This window comes from Nycticebus coucang, chromosome 5 (genome assembly GCF_027406575.1).
Source record: "Nycticebus coucang isolate mNycCou1 chromosome 5, mNycCou1.pri, whole genome shotgun sequence".
Taxonomy (NCBI): domain Eukaryota; kingdom Metazoa; phylum Chordata; class Mammalia; order Primates; family Lorisidae; genus Nycticebus; species Nycticebus coucang.
Genome location: NC_069784.1, coordinates 106896731 through 106915564, shown reverse-complemented (window position 1 = coordinate 106915564; position 18834 = coordinate 106896731). Strand labels below are relative to the sequence as shown.

The 18834-nt window shown below is 40.4% G+C and overlaps 1 protein-coding gene across 7 annotated transcripts in view; it reads right to left on the bottom strand.

The window, feature by feature from the left end:
- Positions 1 to 18834, bottom strand: part of L3MBTL3 (L3MBTL histone methyl-lysine binding protein 3) — a 132962-nt gene that overhangs the window by 86974 nt on the left and 27154 nt on the right. For 4 of the 7 annotated variants that reach the window (XM_053592346.1, XM_053592350.1, XM_053592348.1 and 1 more), the window contains 7 exons: positions 13375 to 13486; positions 12951 to 13025; positions 11392 to 11551; positions 10116 to 10248; positions 8257 to 8341; positions 6613 to 6704; positions 4752 to 4856 (listed from right to left, as the gene is read on the bottom strand). In XM_053592346.1, the coding sequence (XP_053448321.1) occupies positions 4752 to 4856; positions 6613 to 6704; positions 8257 to 8341; positions 10116 to 10248; positions 11392 to 11551; positions 12951 to 13025; positions 13375 to 13486 (762 nt within the window). The remainder of the gene's footprint in view (positions 1 to 4751; positions 4857 to 6612; positions 6705 to 8256; positions 8342 to 10115; positions 10249 to 11391; positions 11552 to 12950; positions 13026 to 13374; positions 13487 to 18834) is intronic. The other 3 variants (XM_053592351.1, XM_053592352.1, XM_053592349.1) reach the window with 2 other exon arrangements.

Below are 18834 nucleotides of genomic sequence, written 5' to 3'. Positions count from 1 at the left end.
TCGTAGAATGTGCTGGGTAATATTCCTTCTTTTTCTATATTTTGGAAGTGGTTTAGTAGTATAGGTACTAGTTCTTCTTTAAATGTTTGGTAGAATTCTGACATAAAGCCATCTGGTCCTGGGCTTTTCTTTTTAGGGAGATTTTGTATAGTTGATGCTATTTCAGAACTTGATATAGGACTGTTCAACATTTCCACTTTGTTCTGGCTAAGTCTTGGTAGGTGGAGCGCTTCCAAGTATTGGTCGATTTCTTTCAGATTTTCAAATCTGTGAGAGTAGAGTTTCTTGTAGTATTCGTTAAGGATTTTTTCAATTTCTGAGGGGTCTGTTGTTATTTCATCATTACCATTTCTGGATGAAATTAGAGATTTCACTCTTTTTTTCCTGGTTAGGTTGGCCAAAGGACTATCTATTTTATTGATCTTTTCAAAAAACCAGCTTTTGGATTTATTGATCTGTTGTACAATTCTTTTGTTTTCAATGTCATTTAATTCTGATCTGATTTTGGTTATTTCTTTTCTTCTGCTGAGTTTGGGGTTGAAGTGTTCTTCTTTCTCCAGTTGCTTGAGATGTTCCATTAAGTTATTGACTTCCTCTCTTTCCGTTTTCTTGAGGAAGGCTTGCAGTGCTATAAATTTCCCTCTTAGGACTGCCTTTGCAGTATCCCAGAGGTTCTGGTAGTTTGTGTCTTAATTTTTGTTTTGTTCCAAAAATATGGTGATTTCCTTCTTAATCTCATCTATAACCCATGTATCCTTCAGCATAAGGTTGTTTAGCTTCCATGTTTTTGTATGGGTATGTAGGTTCCTATTGTTATATAGTTCAACTTTTATTCCTTGATGGTCTGAGAAGATGCAAGGAATAATTTCTGTTTTTTTTAATTTGCTGAGGTTAGATTTGTGGCCTAGGATGTGGTCGATTTTGGATTATGTTCCATGGGCTGATGAGAAGAATGTGTATTCAGTTTTTTTTGGATGAAATGTTCTGTACATATCTGTTAAGTCCAGATGTTGAATGGTTGAGTTTAAATCTAAAATTTCTTTGCTTAGCTTCTTTTTGGAGGATCTATCCAGGACTGCTAAAGGGGTGTTAAAATCTCCAACTACTATGGAGGTGGAGGAAATCGAGTTGCTCATGTCTGTTAGAGTTTCTCTTATAAATTGAGGTGCATTCTGGTTGGGTGCATAAATATTAATAATAGAGATGTCATCATATTGAGTATTACCTTTAACAAATATGAAGTGTCCATCCTTAGCCTTAATTATTTTGGTTGGTTTAAAGCCTATTGCATCTGCGAACAGGATTGTAACGCCTTTCTGCTTTCCATTTGCCTGGAATATAGATGACCATCCCTTCACCCTGAGTGTATATCTGCCTTTAATGTAAGATGCGATTCTTGGATGCAGCAGATATCTGGCTTGAGTTTTTGTATCCAGTCTGCCAACCTATGCCCCTTTAGAGGACAATTTAAACCATTCACATTAATTGAGACTATTGATAAGCCTTTCGAGAGACCGGTGGACATTTTTAATCCTTTTGCGACTGTGGAAGTTGGAATTTGATCAAAAATTTTTTGGGTGGGTTTACTTTTGTGGTGGAGAATTATGCTGGTCTTTATGGAGGATAGGTCTAAGAATGTCCTGGAGAGCTGGTTTAGTTGTGGCAAATTTCTTCAACATGTGAATGTCGTTGAAGTATTTAATTTCTCCGTCATAAATGAAGCTCAGTTTAGCTGGGTACAGGATCCTGGCTTGAAAGTTATTTTGTTTTAGGAGATTAAAAGTCGATGACCATCCTGAGAATATCCTGGAGAGCTGGTTTAGTTATAGCTAATTTCTTCAACATGTGAATGTCATTAACGTATTTAATTTCTCTGTCATAAATGAAACTCAGTTTAGCTGGGTTGAAAGTTATTTTGTTTTTAGGAGATTAAAAGTCAATGACCATCCTCTTCTAGCTTGAAAGGTTTGAGCAGAGAGATCTGCAGTTATTCTAATATTCTTCCCCTTGTAGGTGATGGTTTTCTTTCATCTGGCTGCTTTCAGAATTTTCTCCTTCATATTAACTTTAGTGAAATTGATTATAATATGTATGGGGTATGTCTTATTCGAGTTAAGTCGTGCTTGAATTCTGAAACTGCCTGCTATCTGAATTTCGGAATCTCTTGGTATGTCTGAAAAGTTCTCCTTCATAATCTCATGGAGAAGAAACTCTGTGCCTTGTGAAGCCACTTCGTCAAGTTCGAGGATCCCTATAAGACGAATATTGGTTTTCTTTGAATTATCCCAGAGCTCTCTGAGTGAGTGATCTGTTTTTGCCCTACATTTCTCTTCCTCTTTGAGAGTTCGGGAGCATTCGAAAGCTTTGTCTTCGATGTCGGAAATCCTTTCTTCTGCTTGCTCCATTCTGTTACTGAGGGATTCTACTGTGTTTTTCAGATCTTTGAGGGATGCAACTTCTTCTCTCAATGTGTCAAAATCTTTGGTCATTTGGTCTTTGAATTTGTTGAATTCTTGAGATATCTTTTGGGTTACTACTTGGAATTCTAATTCGATCTTATTTGCTATCCAGATTCTGAATTCGATTTCTGACATCCCAGCTATTTGTTTGTGCATGGGATCTTGTGCTGCGTCTGCCCCATTGATCCTTGGGGGTGTTGATCTACTCCCCCAATTATTCATATTGCCAGAGTTTTTCTGTTGATTTTGCCTCATGATTGTTTTTCACCATTGCCTCTGGCCATCCTCAGAGTTGGGGAGGTGTCTCTCCAAGATTAGACCCCAGAGGATCACTCTATTGTTGCCGGATCTGTGCAGGGAGTGACCCTGTGTAGTTCCTCTGGGGCTGCCCCAGCCAGGGAGTTCTGGTTGTGGAAGCTGCTCTGGAGTGTGACACACCCGGATCCACCAACAGGGCTGGGGGTGGTGCACAAAGTTCTGGGAGTGCCTGGCACCCAGTGACTGTGGCACAGAGAGCACAAGGCTCCAGCAGTCTCTGGCCAGGAGAAGGGCTCCGTGCAGAGGCAGGGAGGGCTCCGGAGTGCATGCGGCTACCAGAGTCCCTGCCCAGATGAGCAGGCAGGTGTGGAGGCAAGAAGGGTACAGGAGGTAGGATGCGGGGTTGTGCGGCTCTTGCAGTTCCTGGTCAGGGCGTGCGGAGGCCCAGTGGGCATGGGTCGCGGGATGGGGGTGGCATCGCAGCTCTTACTGAGGTCTGGGCTAGCGCCAATCGTAGTCGTGGCACAGTTCTTATGGAGGTCTGGGCGGCGCAGCTTTACAGTGGTCTTGACGGGCGCCGGTCATGGTCACAGCACAGCTCTTAAGGAGGTCCGGGCAGGAGCTGATCGCGATCGCGGTGCAGATCTTAAGGAGGTCTGGGCGGTATCTCAAGATTTTATACTCATCTGTATTAGTTTGCTAAGGCTGCCATAATAATGTACCACAGACTGGGTGGCTTAAATAACAGTTCTCTCTCACAGTTCCAGAGCCTAGAAGTCCAGGACCAAGGTGTAGGCAGGTCTGTTTTCTTCTGAGTCTCTTTCCTTGGCTTGCAGATGGCCTCTTTCTCTTTGTGTCTTCACATGGTCTTTCCTCTGTGCAGGACTATCCCACACTGTAGCTGTCATGGACTCCGGGCCTTGGCGTGGTGTTCTGGCCACCTGGTATGCCGTTTCTTTGATCTCCACCTGACAGATGCTGATTTATTCTTCCAGATACGAGATGAATAGCACCTCTTCTAGGCAGCCTTTCCCAGGAATCATTTCTCTCCACCTGGCTATTTTTAGAGATGGAATCCCCCTCTAGCTCGGTCTGGTCTCCCAACTGATGAGCTCAGGCGATCCATCCACCTTAGCCTCCCAAAGAGCTGGAATTACAGGCATGAGCCACCACACCCAGCCTCAAAAGTTATTTTGAAAATTAGTATGAGCCAATAGAAAGAAAGCACTTGGATTAGCAACTGGAATGCTCTACATAACTGCGCGCTATCATTTACGGAGATGATCATCACCGAGCTATTATAGGTCACTGGGTCCTGCAGGAGCTGAGCTTCTTACAAATTAACGAAGTTGATGAAAAAATACTATGATACCTAAAACTCGTGCACAAGACCATCTATCTCATTCTTTTGGAGGGAATTTTTAAAACACACATATTCCTGTCTCAAGAGAGAGAGCAAGGAGGAAGCTAACAGAGGAGGGAAATAATTTTTACAAAGTGCCCTCAGCAATATATTGGATTGAAATACACACACACACACACACACACACACGAATATACATATATACATTCACATACGTATTTATCTCCATGTATGTGTATGTGCATATATACGTGTATATATATATATATATATATATATAATTAAGTAGTCACCTTTTCCTGAACAATTTCACAGAGATACTGCAAAATACCTAAAAAGAAAGACCTAAGTAGCTCCATTGGCCTGACATAGTATGGCAAAAACTATGCAATCAGGTAGATCTGAGTTCAAATCCTTGTTCCATCACTTTGATGCTGTGTGGCCTTTTATTAATCACTTCACCTCTCTGAGCCTTAGTTCTCTAACCTACAGAACAAGGATGAAAAAAAAATAACCTGCACAGGATTCTTGGAAAGATTAGATGAGATAATGTACACACAACATCACGCACTGAACCAGGATGAAGCAAGCCCTCAAACAATGGCAGTTAGTCCTGATTATTAAAATAATCATTATTTTGTTTTTAAAAAGAAAGATGAGGCAAAACTTACCTCAGCCACTGTGAGAACACAGTACACAGACTGGTGCTCCGGGTCCACGCCTTCTAGCTTCATGCCAACCTTGAATCCGTTTTTGTTATATGGAAAGGACTGATACTAACAAGGCAAGAGGACAGCAGTTTCAGCATCTCATCCGACTGAGAACATGAGTAACTACCATTCTTAAAATAAAAGTCTATCTAACAAATACATAAACAAACAAATCCTAAAAACCCAAAAGGATTAATAAATAATTCAATGGAAAAATGGACAAAAGCTATAAATGGATCAAATGAAAAGAAATTGAAAGTGTTACAGCTTTTGCCTTTTACATATTTGAAAAGAGGTTTAACTTTTACCCGTAAGAGTCATACAAAGTAAAACTGTCACTCAGGTACATTTCACCCATCAGGTTAGTAAAGATCAATAAGTTTGATAACTTCATGTTGGTAAGGTTCTGGGAAAACAGATGTACACACACATTGCTAGGAGAAAGGAACTTGGTTCAACCTCTAGCAATTTCAGAGGATCTACTGGTGTGTGTCAGTCAGTACTGAGCAATGTAAATTATTATGGAACACGCCTAAGAGGGAATACTATACATTAGCATAAAAGAATGACGAAGGGATTCACAAGCTGAAATCATCTCCAAACTGCCAAGTTAAACAAAAAAAAGGAACATCCAGAAAGTATATATCAGATATTGCCATTTGGTTTAAGGCAGAGAGGGGAGGATTTGTGTAAATTGCCTCTATGTATGTAGAATTTTCCAGGAAGGGAATTTAAGAACTGGTAATAGCAGTCACTTAGGAGAGGCAAACCTGGTGCTTAGCGGGGCAGTGCTGTGAGGGACACAATTCACAGCCTTTTAGTACTTCCACATTTTGAATCACATGAATACACTGCCGATTCAGACCATTAGCTGTCGTTATACTTTTAAAAATAAAAATGCAAGCAACTCTATTCTGTAAAGGACCAAAGTTACAGAAAATAATTACACAGAACAAGTTTATATGTAATTACTACTACGTGTAAATTAAATGTTCTTAATGTAGATGTAATCGTCCTCACATTTACCATTCACCACTTTTTAAAAACTCCCTATGCTCATACATATATAAAAAGATTTCTATGGCAGATTTATTATATGCCATGATTTAAAATAACTGAATAATTTAAACCAAAGGTCTGCAAACTACAGTCTGTAGGTCAAATCCAGCCGATCACCGGTTTTTGTAAATAAAGCTTTACTGGACCACAGCCACGCTCCTCTGTTTACACACTGCCCCGGCTGCCTTTGTGCTACACCAACCAACTTGAGTTGTTGCAACAGAGACCAGATGCCCTGAAAAGCTTAAAGTATTCACTAGCTAGGCCTTTACAGAAAAAGTTTACTGACCCTGTTTTAGTCCAGTGATAGCAGCTTCTACTCAAAACTATACATGCTATTTATATATTTTAACTAATTTTAAATCACGTACGATGAAATGTTTTTATTACAGCTAATATAATATAGTGACCCATTTTTCAATGTTTTGAAAATGTTTGAATGAATGAAATTTTCTGCCAGTTTTAAACTGCTAGTTTTTTGGGAGTAGTATCAGTATCCCTGTTAAAGTTCATGAGTGCAAACTCAGTAAATGCTGAGAGAAAAGAGCATGCATGTGTTAGCGTGCACCCACATGCGTGGCACTGGGGAGGTGTGCACACATCAGTGCTGTCTTCCACATAAACACACATGTGAGAAGCTATGTGTTTGAGAAATGATCCCAAGTCAGATGTCCTAAACAGGCAGTGGGAACGACAACCCCAATTTGGAGCAGCATCCCACAGCTCCTCTGCCTCCCAGACCGTGTTTCTAGAGAGCCGATACCTCCTTGAATAGCTTCACCGGCACCGCCACAGCCTTCTCCTCCTCCAGGTAGGATGCCCAGCACCATGCTTTCTTTCCTTTGGGAGGCAAACCTGAAAGTCAAATCGGACTAAAGTGACAGAATTTCCAACTCTAAGAGATCAGTGGTGCACTCGGTGAACTCTCACTTCCCTCACTACTTCTGCACCTGGCTCTCCCCTTATTTCCACGGCTGCTGTCTCTGGCTCTGGTCCTGGCTCCTCTTCCCGAGAAACAAGAGCTAAGAAGTGAACTGTGGTATGCAGACACCACAGGAGGGTGGAGGAAAGACGTGGAAAGACTTCAAGTGACTGAAGAAGACATGGCAGGAAGACAGAACCTCACCATGGAAGCTACAGCAAGGGAGAGCTTCTAGGGGCAGAACACGCAAAGCATTTCTCCCAAGAGATCAAGAAATGGAGGACTGAGGAAAGGCCAGTGCAGGGAGTGGATGAGGAATGGGTATTAATCTTGGAGAGATGGGGAAAAAAAATCAATACAGCAAGAGTTGGAATTTTTAGATGTAAAAGGAATACATGATGAAAACATGGAGGTAGCTATATCAATTTTATTAATATTTTAGATTAATTTGACAAATAATGGAAATGAAGGGAAGACTGTAAAAGCTTGATGGGTGGCAAAGTTGGAGGAAAGGTATCTTGGGGTTACACTGGAACAGGCAAAAATAGAGCCCAGGAAGAAAACTGAAAATCTAAAGGAAAAAAAAAAAAATGAGGGAAAAAGGTCTTAGAAGAGCCACAGGCCTAGAATTCCATCCAGAGTAGAAAGGAAAGAGATGGGAAAGAAAGGTCCAGCAAACAGACGTGTTGAGGCAGAATTCACAGTAACTGAGGAATTTACTCCCTTTCATCTCAGCCACAGAAGACAGAAGGTCATCTCTGAAAAGACACAGCAGTCAGGCTACGCACCTGGGGCAGGGAGGGACATTTCCATACTTTCTGAGGAATAAACAGAAGAACCCGCAAGTAAAGCATCTAGACACTGAAGTGGGGCACTGGGTGCAGGGCGCCGGGCTGCAGGGGAAAGGTGACAGTGGTGCTGGGATCGGGGTGACACACAGTGGAGGGAACTAAACCCAAAGACTGGCTGCACCAGGCCAAGGGAAGCCTTGGGGAGCACTCTGGGGCCTCTCCGGGAAAGACTCAAGGTCCTGAATTCATCCAGACAAAATACCACAAGCAAGGGCCCAAGGGCTGGATTCCTCACAGGAATAAAATATTGTCTGAGGAAGAATGAAAGGAAAAAAGTTCCCTTGTCACCAGCCACATTGTGCTTTGAGAGGAAACATTAAAAACCTAAAACCTTAGAAAATGAACCAGATCAGATACTGTAGTAAAGGGGCAGAAGCAGGAACCACCCGCCTGATGGAAAAATAAAGATGTTCTCCAGCTTACCCTGAAACCATTTGATAGTTGACAAATTTCCATTTTTCTCTTTACTTCCTCAGAACCCTAATTTTTTACTGATGAAATGGAGTTGTAGAAAATCCCAAAGCAATACTTGAACTGTCACAGTATCCATCCCAATGATAACTAAAATTTCTACCTGTGTAAAATATTTTCAGTATCAGAAGGCTACAAGTAAAACCTTTTTCCATCAGCTCACCCTGCTTTAATACAGTGGAATCTCCTCGTCTTTTCCTTCGGGCTCTCTGTGAACCTCTCAGGATTCTTCCATCTTGTTTATTCTCCTACAAGAAAGGAAAATGATGACTTTAAAAGTTCATGAAATTGGCACCAATGAAAAGTTAGAAAGCTGTCAGGAAGCATTTTTTTTTTTTTTTTTTTTTTTTGCTGTTGTTCTTCTCTTCAATTTCACTTCTTAACTTTTAAGGCAAGAAAGAATATAGTACATTTGAGAACAGTGTTGCTTTTGGCCTGAGGTCAGTACAAAGTAAGACCGTTTCCAAGAACTACCCGCTGAAAGCATGGACACGGCTCCCTCCTGCGCTGCTCCTGGAGGCAAGGTCCACTCCCCGCTCCCTGGCCTCTCTGCTCTGGTTTCCCTCACACTGTACCAGCCCCTCCTTCTCAGGCCCCTCTCTTCTCTTTCTAGTTACTCCCCCTGGTTTTAAAGGTCGTCCCTATCTCCAGCCCCCTTCTCCCTGACTCCACGTGTCTGCACCCAACTGCCTACTTGGCTATTCCCTGGACGGCTAATAAGCATCTCCAACTCAGGATGGCCAATGGACTCTTGATTCTCTACCCCACCCTGCCTTCTCATTCTTAGTAAGCGGCGTGATTATCCAGTCCATTGTCAAAGCCAAAAAATCTAAGAATCATCCCTGGCTTTTCTCCTTTCCTCATATACTCTAACAAGCCTACCTCTAACACAGACCCAAGTCCACTGACTTCTTTCTTCCACAGTCTGCTGCAATAAACTCCAAACTGGCCTCCCTCATTCTACTCTCGCTCTCATCTATCAAAGCTACAGTGGTCACCTGAAAACATACATCCTCACAAAGCATTCCTGTGCCTTCAAGTTTACGATGGCTCCCCTCATACTCAGAATACAATAAGGACCCATTACTCTGCCATACCATAAAGCCCCCAAGCCCTGGACCACCCATACCTCTTCGGCTTCACCCTCTCCACTCTCCTGTAGACCACAAAGCTCAAGCATATTGCTCTTTTGTATTTCTTTAAACAGAAAATGCCATACACGTTCTTACTGCAGAGACTTCCCCTAGCTCTGCTGCCCAGAGGACCCTTCATTCTTCACTTTTTATACAGCTGGCTGCTCGTTATTTGGACCACATTGTCCATGTCACCTTCTTTGGGAGGCCTCCCTGACAACCCACCTTCAATCCTAAAGTCCTATCTTAATTCTCAACATAGCACTAGCTAACATCTCTCCTGTTTGTTTATTATATGTCCCCTTCATAAGAATGCAGTGTCTCTAAGAGGGAGACCCTGTCCTACCTGTCTGACGCATCCCTATATCCCCAGCTTCTAGAATAGTGACCAGCTAATAACACTTGCTCAATATTGACCTTAAGGGAAATGCTTCCAGACCCTGAACCATTAATATACACTTTAGGGATAATACATTTATGTTTAATTAGCACATTTTGAATGACTTTTCCCCAAATATACCTGATATTTATGTGCTACTTTCTACCCCCCCATATAGTTTATGAGATCTGCCTGCGATTTACCAAAATGGGAATGGCATTTTGCTGTCAAGAGGAATTTTAAGATTCATCTACAAAACTTAAGGTTTTGCTGTTATCTCTCACTCCAGCAATATATTTCAGGACATCCCATTTCTTCATCCTGATAGAAGGATGCCATATTTATTATTCCCATTTTGAGAGGGGGATAGTGAGACACAGAGAGCTAAGGTGACTTGTTGACGGCCACACAGTTACCCCAGTAACTGGCTGCAGGGCAGTGCTCGTGACCGCGATGTGACCCACATAGAGGCCTCCCAGCGCCACCGGTAGTGGGATAAGAGCTACTAACCATTTCGTCATCCCTCTCTTCTCCATCCTCCTTGAGGTCAGCTTTCACAGATAATTTTGGCTTTTTCTTCCGACTACACTTGGGATCTTCCTCCTCGTTGTCTTCCCCTGTGTCCCTTTCTTCCTTCTGATCTCTGTTGTGTTTATAAACCCAAAATAGTGACAGCAGACAATACCTATCAAACATCTACATGCTGATCATCAATGCAAAAATTGTTTTCAAGTGCCCGCCCCCCCAAAGGAAAAATATTTAATTACCAGGAGAAATCCACAGGCATTAGAATATCATATAAAGCAATGCTTTAAAACCACTATTACGTACAACATCTGTCAGGGTAGAAAGTGGACCAAGAATCTAATTTATTAGATTAATTTCATGCATGGACCAAGCATCTATGTGAAATAGTTTATAAAAAGTTTATAATTACGGTTTACCATATCTGCCATCCATATCAATAAAAGAATCAATTATTCGAGATATTTGTTTTCAAGGGTCATTTAAAGCAAGGATCTAGCAATTATCAAGACTGACACATCAACCTAAAAGGCTAAGTGTACCTTTGTAAAACATCAGTTGGGCAACAGAAACAGAAAATCCCCAAACCTGCACCTGATTAAAATACATGGGAAAGTCCACTAAAATACAAATGTCTAGTAATTTCTTTGTAGTATACAGATTATATGTCAGAAAAACACCTTCTTGGTGATAAGCTAAACTTTTTCAGACCGGTCCCAAAGATCATATATGATGGCCAGTGACAGTGGATGTCCCTGTGTCACAACCCTCACTCTGCACCTGAGACCATCAGTAACACAACTCACAACACTATCCACTAAGGCCATTTTCATTCATTTGATTACTAGTCAATCAGTGGAAGCCTTATTCTATACGTGAAGTTGTAGCTAAGTTATGTGAGAATTCCTAAAATATAAATAAAACTGCTTTTCCATAAATCTCAGTATCATCCAAATGTATATGTAGCCCCACAAAAATTGAAATATTCTTAGCTGGGGAGCAATCGGATTAATGTAAAGACAAAGCTGATGACAGGGGAGAGGTTGTATTACAGGCAGAATGTTAGCAGTACAACTCAGACAAGGCATGACAGATGTCACCAGCTTCAATAAAGGGGTCAGGGTTCACGTGCCTCTAAAGGAAAAGTGTCTGGGAGAAAGGTGTAAATAGGCGTCAGATGTCAGAGAATACAAGCCCTCACAAGCACCATCACCTTGGACTCTAAAACCCATTTTATCAATGGAATGGGGCAAAAACCTACTTGTCTTTGATATGGCGAGCACAGTTCTGGCTGCAATAGTTTCCTCCAGAAAGACACTCATCTACATTGCCATACTGACAACAGTTCTCACAGAATTGAAGCCCTTCCACTTTCACTGGATCCTTCAACCTGAAAGGCATCCCAGTCTTCTCTGAAAAGACTAGAAGATGGAGAAAAAAAATTTAAACCTTGACAGAATATGTCCCACAATACAATTAAACTTTTTCTTCTAATAATTTTGTTAGCAATACAATAAAAGAATAGTGTTTGTTGAATGAATGATTGATTGATATGTAGTTTTAGCAAGGAGAGGGAGATGAGCTTGCAAGAAATCATTCAAAACATTTCTGCAGAAAGGATAAACCAAAGTTTGTCCAAGGCTTTTTCTACAGACTTCAAAGTAAAATGAAGTCACTGAATTCTGGAGACGCAACTATGGACCTATAGAATCTTATTCTGTATTTGTATCTTTGAGAAAACCTAAAAAGAGTCACCATGTTATTTCACATTTATAACCTTTTGATGAGTGATTATTCTGTTTTACTAAATCGGTTAAATCAATACCTTCTTATTTTACTTTTAATGTAGCAGGTCTCCTGGATCCTATTTATCCAAATTGTGTAAGAACTTACATTTCCTTTTGCCTGCATAATTTAGTCTAATCATTCATTCAGCAAACATTTTTATAGGCACCAATTTATGCTAGACACTGATAATGACAGCATAGACCTTGCCCAAGAGAGCTCACAGTCTAGAAGAGAAGACAGGCAAGAAAACCAGTATTTATAATAAATGTGAGACATGCAATAATAGAAGCATGAGCAAGTTCCAGAAGTAGTGCAGAAAAAATAGTGATTCATTCAGCCTGGGGGGAGGTCAGGGAAGAATTTTCTGATAAAAAGCTTCAATGGGGTTTTGAAGGCTCAAGAGGAATTTACCAACTGGACAAAAAAAGAGACGGCATTCGAGCCAGAAAAAAACAGCATGAGCAAAGGCAAGAAAGCATGAAACCACACAATGTGTTGAGAAATTTGTACTTCATTCTGTGCTGCTGGCACTGCCAGAACACAAGGTACAAAGAAGGGAACAGAGCCTGAGGGAGACGGAGCAAGCAGGTGGGTGCAGGTCACCCGATCTTTGTATGTTCTTCTAAAGAGGCAATGAGAGATCAATGAAGTGTTGAGGAAGCGGTCTACACAAGGTTTTCTGCCTTTAGAGTGCAGGGTAATTTGAAAGGGGGTGAAATTAGAAGCACAGTGACCTCTGCAATAGCTCAGGTGAGGATTGATAAGGGCCTAAATTAAGGCAGTGGCAGCGATGACAGGCAGAAAAGGCCAGATCTCAGACATATTTAGGAAATTAAAATCAGGATTAAGTAAAGAAGATGTGGGGATGGGAAGAACAAATTCAGGATGACTCCTGTATTTCTTGCTTGTCCACTGGGTAGACGGGGCTACCATCAACTGAAATATGGGTTAGGGAAGAAAGAGAAGGTTTGAGGGGAGGGGAGAAAGAAATAGAAAATGAATTGCATTTCAGACATGTGGAGTTTGAGGTACCTGTGGGACATCCAGGTGGAGATGTCCAGTAGGCAGGTGGAAATACGGGCCTGGAGCTCGGGGGAGAGGTCGGGGCTGGAGATATAGATTTAGGAGTCATCAGCATATAGGTGTTAGTTACAACCACTGGAGTAGATGAGAAAAAAAGTGGCAGGCTTTTGGCTAAATCACCTATGGATTTACTTGATAAATTTCCAACTAACCTTATGCTATTACAGATCTGGCATTAGGAAGGAAGATAGTTACTAGCTATTTTAAAAATTAAAAGCTGGCTCCTGTCAGTCTCATTACAGAAATTTACCTAAAAACATAAGATGCAAAAATCACCCAGGACTTTCAAAGTTCCAGCCTATTATAAAACCTTAGATATTCTTATTTCAAATCCTTCCAAAGAAGAAAGAAAATGCAGACAGCCCTTTCTTACCTTCTTGAGCAGTGGGTACCATCCAAGTGGTGGTCGCAGTTGCTTTCCTAACATTCTCCATCTCACTCTCATCTGTAATAACTTCCAGGGCTCCAAACTCATTTACCCGAAACTAGCAGAAAAGAGGCAAAAGTTACAGAAGTGCTCAGGACAGCAAAGATTTAATGGCTGATATGTAGAGTCTTTCTTTAAGCAAGTTAATTGTATGTTAAAAGTTAATTTAAACAACCACACCTTGATAAGTCGCCTACCAACACTAAGACCTTTGTATTTTACCAAATTTGGGATTCAGGGAAGGGGAGCAGAACAAGCAGCAGGATGCACGCAGCCCTGCCCTGTCCTACAGAACCGCCATCTTGCCTGGAGAACTTGCCATTTCAAACACACTTCATTTTTTAATTGTGTTTTTCCCAATTTCACACTTTGGCATTAATCAAAGAAAGTAAAAGAATTACTCTTTCCCAGGAACTGATCTGTTTCACCCATGCTCACCAAGTTCACGAAGAAGGAACATCCCTGTCCAAGAAATAATGACCTGTCCCTCCTTCTCTTTATGTTCCAAGATGTGCGCCCGGAAAGGTGACACACATGCCGTGTCACCGTCTACGCTTTGTCTCCAGGGCTACAGTTCTTCTTTCTTTTACTGCTCTTCAGAATTCTCCATTATCTTAACCTCTAGTCCTCCAAAACCTCAGGAAATTTCCATGAGCACTAAACAAGTATACTAGCTATAGGCCAATTTTCTCACTAAAGAGTAAGGGCCTTTTGATTTCATGGATGTTCCCATTCTAAATATTGAAAATGTCCTCTCACCTCTTTGTAAGCTTCAAAGCATGTTTCTACAACAACCTGGTTGTACCGTGTGTGTATGTTGAAGGCTTAACCGTTATTTATGTGCAGGGGTCTTGTTGTCTCTGAAGAAGTGAGGCTTAATCTCATACTCATGCATTTTAGAAAGTTTTCCAAATCCCTTCTGTTTTTCTTTAAAACAGAAAGACATTAGGGATCCACTAATTTTAACAGGTGATAAAAACCTAGGAAGCTCAATATTCAAAATGATAATAAATTATAACTTTTTACATCTTTCACAGAAATTATGAGCATGCAAATATGTAGTATTTAAGCAAGGCCCTCCATTTGCCAATTGAATGATTATTCTTTCCACCAGATTAAAAACAGCCCCTTAAGCAAATTTCTACACAGAGTCCACAATTATTAAATGAAGACTGAATGAGGTGAAACAGTTACGGAGTGTGAGACTATTTTCTCCTACGGTATATTCCAAATACGAGTTCCCAGGTAATATGTTAAGTACGATACCAAGTGTATCCAACTAAAATGTCAGTGTAGAAGGTGGTAGTAAGTTAATTAGTAGGAAAACAGCTAAAAATAACTTTACTTTTTTGAAAAACAAAATATTAAACTAAAAAAAAAGCTTTTTTAATGACCCCTCTGAACACAGAATATTTCAAAATAAGGCTGACAGTACCATCTACTGGGCAGGAGTTTAAAAAACAAGCTATTGTAATAATTATTAATTAATTGATATTAAAGAACATGATAGAAAATCACTTCTGAATTAGAATTTTAAAAATAGGCACAAGCCTGACACTTTCCCTCAGGTAAGTAATTTTACTTTCAATACATGTCGCTGATGCTAATTTCTGCTTATTTGATAAATACAAAATGTGAGGGAGAGCATCAAACATTTACATTAAAAAGAAAGTCTCCAGTGGCTTAAGTTTCCACATTGCTGTGACACTGCAAACCACCCAGCCTTTTAAACACTAAGAAAGAGACCACCACTGAGTGCCGCCTCCAAGTGAAAATTCAGAACTACTGACACCCAGAAGCTGTAGGCTCAGATATCATCAAAATGAAAAGGTAATATTCCCACAATGCACATTTAAACCCAGTCAGCTTTCCCTTCACCTACAATAACAACAATCGCCAGTAACAGTCCTATAGTCTGACTACAAAGTAAAGCTGCAAAGTCACTTCGCCATAATCCACGGATGGATTTCAAGCATTTGCAAATCCCATAAAATATATGTGAAATTATGGTATGTGTACATACATGTTTTTCTGGAGACAGAATTCATAGATATCATTATATCCTCAAATGCAAACAACCCTGAAAAAATTCAGAACTGTTCTAATCAAAGTTGCTTATCTCAAAAATTAAAAAGTGCTTTCAAAGTATTCTATCATATGCAAAAAAATACAGGGATCAAATATGTCTCTGGATTTCAACTTGGATTTACTTGTCTTCCACAGTATTACTATTACAGAAAATGTCAGACAGTTAATATTACTGATGTCCCATAAACAGAATTCCAGAAAAACGGATACACTTCCTAACTCTGCTTTTCCCCAAAGAAACGCCCAGGTTCTGAAATTGGTAAAGCTTTCATGAATGCCTTTGGAATGATAAAAAGTTCACCTCTACTTTTTTTAACTATTAGTTCTTTTTTTTTGCAGTTTTTGGCTGGGGCCGGGTTTGAACCCACCACCTCTGGTATATGGGGCTGGCGCCCTACTCCTTGAGCCACAGGTGCCACCCAACTATTAGTTCTTTTAACCTAGAGAGCTAAGAACAGCATAAAACATTTGTCTAGTAGCTCCATTCTACAATCAAGAATATCAACATTATAAACTTTACATAAGAAATTTATTAAGGAAACCCATGCATCAGCTGACTAAGTTTTTCTTCATGAGAATACCCAGATTAATCAAAAAGCAATTATGCCTGAAGTATTTAAAGGCTTGCAAATGTTTTGTTTGGCTTGAACTACCTTTAACTGATTCTCTTCTTAATTTTGGCTTGGGAAGGCAAAGGACCTTTTGCCTATTTTTACCTGTCTTTAGTAATAGATCACCAAAAGACACTGCTGACATTATTATTTTATTACTTTCAATGCTGAAATTGGAATTCTACTTACCAGCATGTTTTAAGTTAGGGCAAAAATATTTGGTAACTGAACTATTTTGAACATTTATCTAGGCAAGGCCAAACCATGTATTAACAGTGCAGGGAATTTCACAGGTGGGTTTCTGCCTGGCTGCGGAGTCTTGTTGGTGGCTAAGTGGTGACTTTTCTTACTAGATAAAATGCTATACCTTCAGGAGTACATCTTCATTTTACTGAGGGACTGTGAAAGACATGACCCAGAGGAATAATTCAGGTGCAGAAACCAGTCAGGCCCAGGGCACCTTCCCAGGCACCTTTCCACAGCCACTTGGTCCCCTGCCTATTCTTAGAGCTGGCCATGAGACATTAATCTATAAAAATAATCTATTTTAAAACAACAAATTAAATAATGACAAAATTTGCTTAGACAAAAATGTCTTATTAACAACTACCATATTTTTCAAGAATGTTGGGGTACACTTGCTGTGCTCCCTTGATACACTATACCTTCTTCAGCTGTGCCCTCCTCTGGAAAGGAAGAAGTCCTTCCCTTTCCTTCTTCAGTCTCCGCCCCTCAAAAGTACACATGGATACTCCCACCTGAAGGGAGGCATCTGATGCTTTAATAAATGTTTACCTCTTCTAATTCTGTAACATTTTCCTTGCACTTTTGATATGAAAATGCTTTCTCTCCTTCAACATTATAGCAGCAGTAAGAAAATCAATTTTAATTTCAGGAAAGCCTGGTTTTAAGACCCAGTTCTGCCAGTAAGTGACTTAAGCAAATGAATTAACCTCTCTGGGCCTCCGTTTTCCCATCTGTAAACCTACAAGAGAGACATAAAAAGGATTAACTCAAAGGACCCAGGCAGAAAGCTCCCTTGAGAGGAAGTCCTCTGTTCTTACCCAGAGAAGGTATCTGTGCTCTGTTTTCTATAAACTTTAGTTGCCCCAGTATGGAAAAGGAAAAGGGAACTCTAGCAAGGGGAAAAAGGAAAAGTGGCCCAGGGTAGGCCGGGGAGAAAACAAGGGCACACTGAGGAGTGAAGGACACAAACACTCCAGGGGCAAACACAGGGGGCTCGGACCACGCTATGAAAGATTTTGGCAACTGCTAAAAAATTTTAGGCAGAAGAGGGTCATAACTTGACTGGACAGTCATCATAATGCTTTTACAGAGAAAAGTTCCTACAAAAGGGCACAAGTTAAAGCATATAAAAACCTATCCCCAGGGGCTGGAGAAAGGAAGAGCAGAGAGAGGGAAGGAGGGAGGGGGATGGGGCCTTGGTGTGTGCCACACCTTTTGGGGGCAAGACAAGACTGCACGAGGGACTTTGCCTAACAAATGGAATCAGTGTAATCTGGTTTACTGTACCCTCAGCGAATCCCCAACAATAAAAAAAAAAAAAAAAAAAAAAACCTGTCCCCAGGATGAGAAAGCGGCTTCTCTGGACTGGGGGATGGTGGACTGTATGAGTTGAACCAACTCGGGCAGGCTGTCTTAGGCCACCACACTGCTGGGCAATAAACCACATGCCTATGCCCATTAGATCAGAGAAGCTCGGGAGTGTGAACAGGCAAGGCAATGACAGGCCAGAGTAAATTTCATGATTTAGTCTAAATTCTTTCCAATATCTTAATTTTGTGAAAAATCAATTCCTCAATCAACTCACCAACTCAGATTTCAAATAAGGAGCAAATGAATCCTCAGTAATGTAATCAACTAGCTAGTCTCTGAATCTCCTCAGATAAAAAGGGTTATAAAGTAGAATTTTTTTTTTTTTGAGACAGGGTCTCACACTGTTGCCCTGGGTAGAGTGCCTTGGTATCATCACAGCTCATAGCAACCTCACACTTGAATTCAAGTGATCACCATGCCTCAGAGTCCCAAGTAGTTGGCACTACAGGCACCCACCACAAAACCTAGATTATTTTTCTATTTTTAATAGAGACAGGGTCTCACTCTTGGTCAGGCTGGTCTCAAACTATTGAGCTCAGGCAATCCACCCGCCTTGGCCTCGCAGAGTGCGAGGCTTACAGGTGTGAGCCACCATGCCTAGCCAAGTAGAAAATCATTTTTAACTTGTTTTTTAAGTGCAGTATCATAGGGAGTTATGATAACACCATTGCATTCAAGCCTGAGCAACAGAGAAAATACCAAACTATCTATAATACATGTAATGAATTGGACACATGGCAACTACCTGAGTAATATTAGATGAGTTTGAAAGTCATGTTAAATAACCCAGATTAGAATACCCACTAAATGGCCTAATTATCTATGTACCTTAAGAAAAGTAATAAGTTAATTTCTAAAATTCACAGTTTAGAAAGGCTTAATGCAAACTAGATTGCTTAAGGACAGAAACTTTATTGTCAAAAGCTAATTGAACAAAAGGTACAAATTTCATCATCCACTAGATGTTTAAAAAAAGCTACTGAAAAGAAAAAGGATAAAAGTGCACAAGAAAAAGAAGAGAAAAATGTGATTTAAAAGGTAGCTTACATTATATATCATAAAATAAGAAAAGATACAATTTGTTAAATGT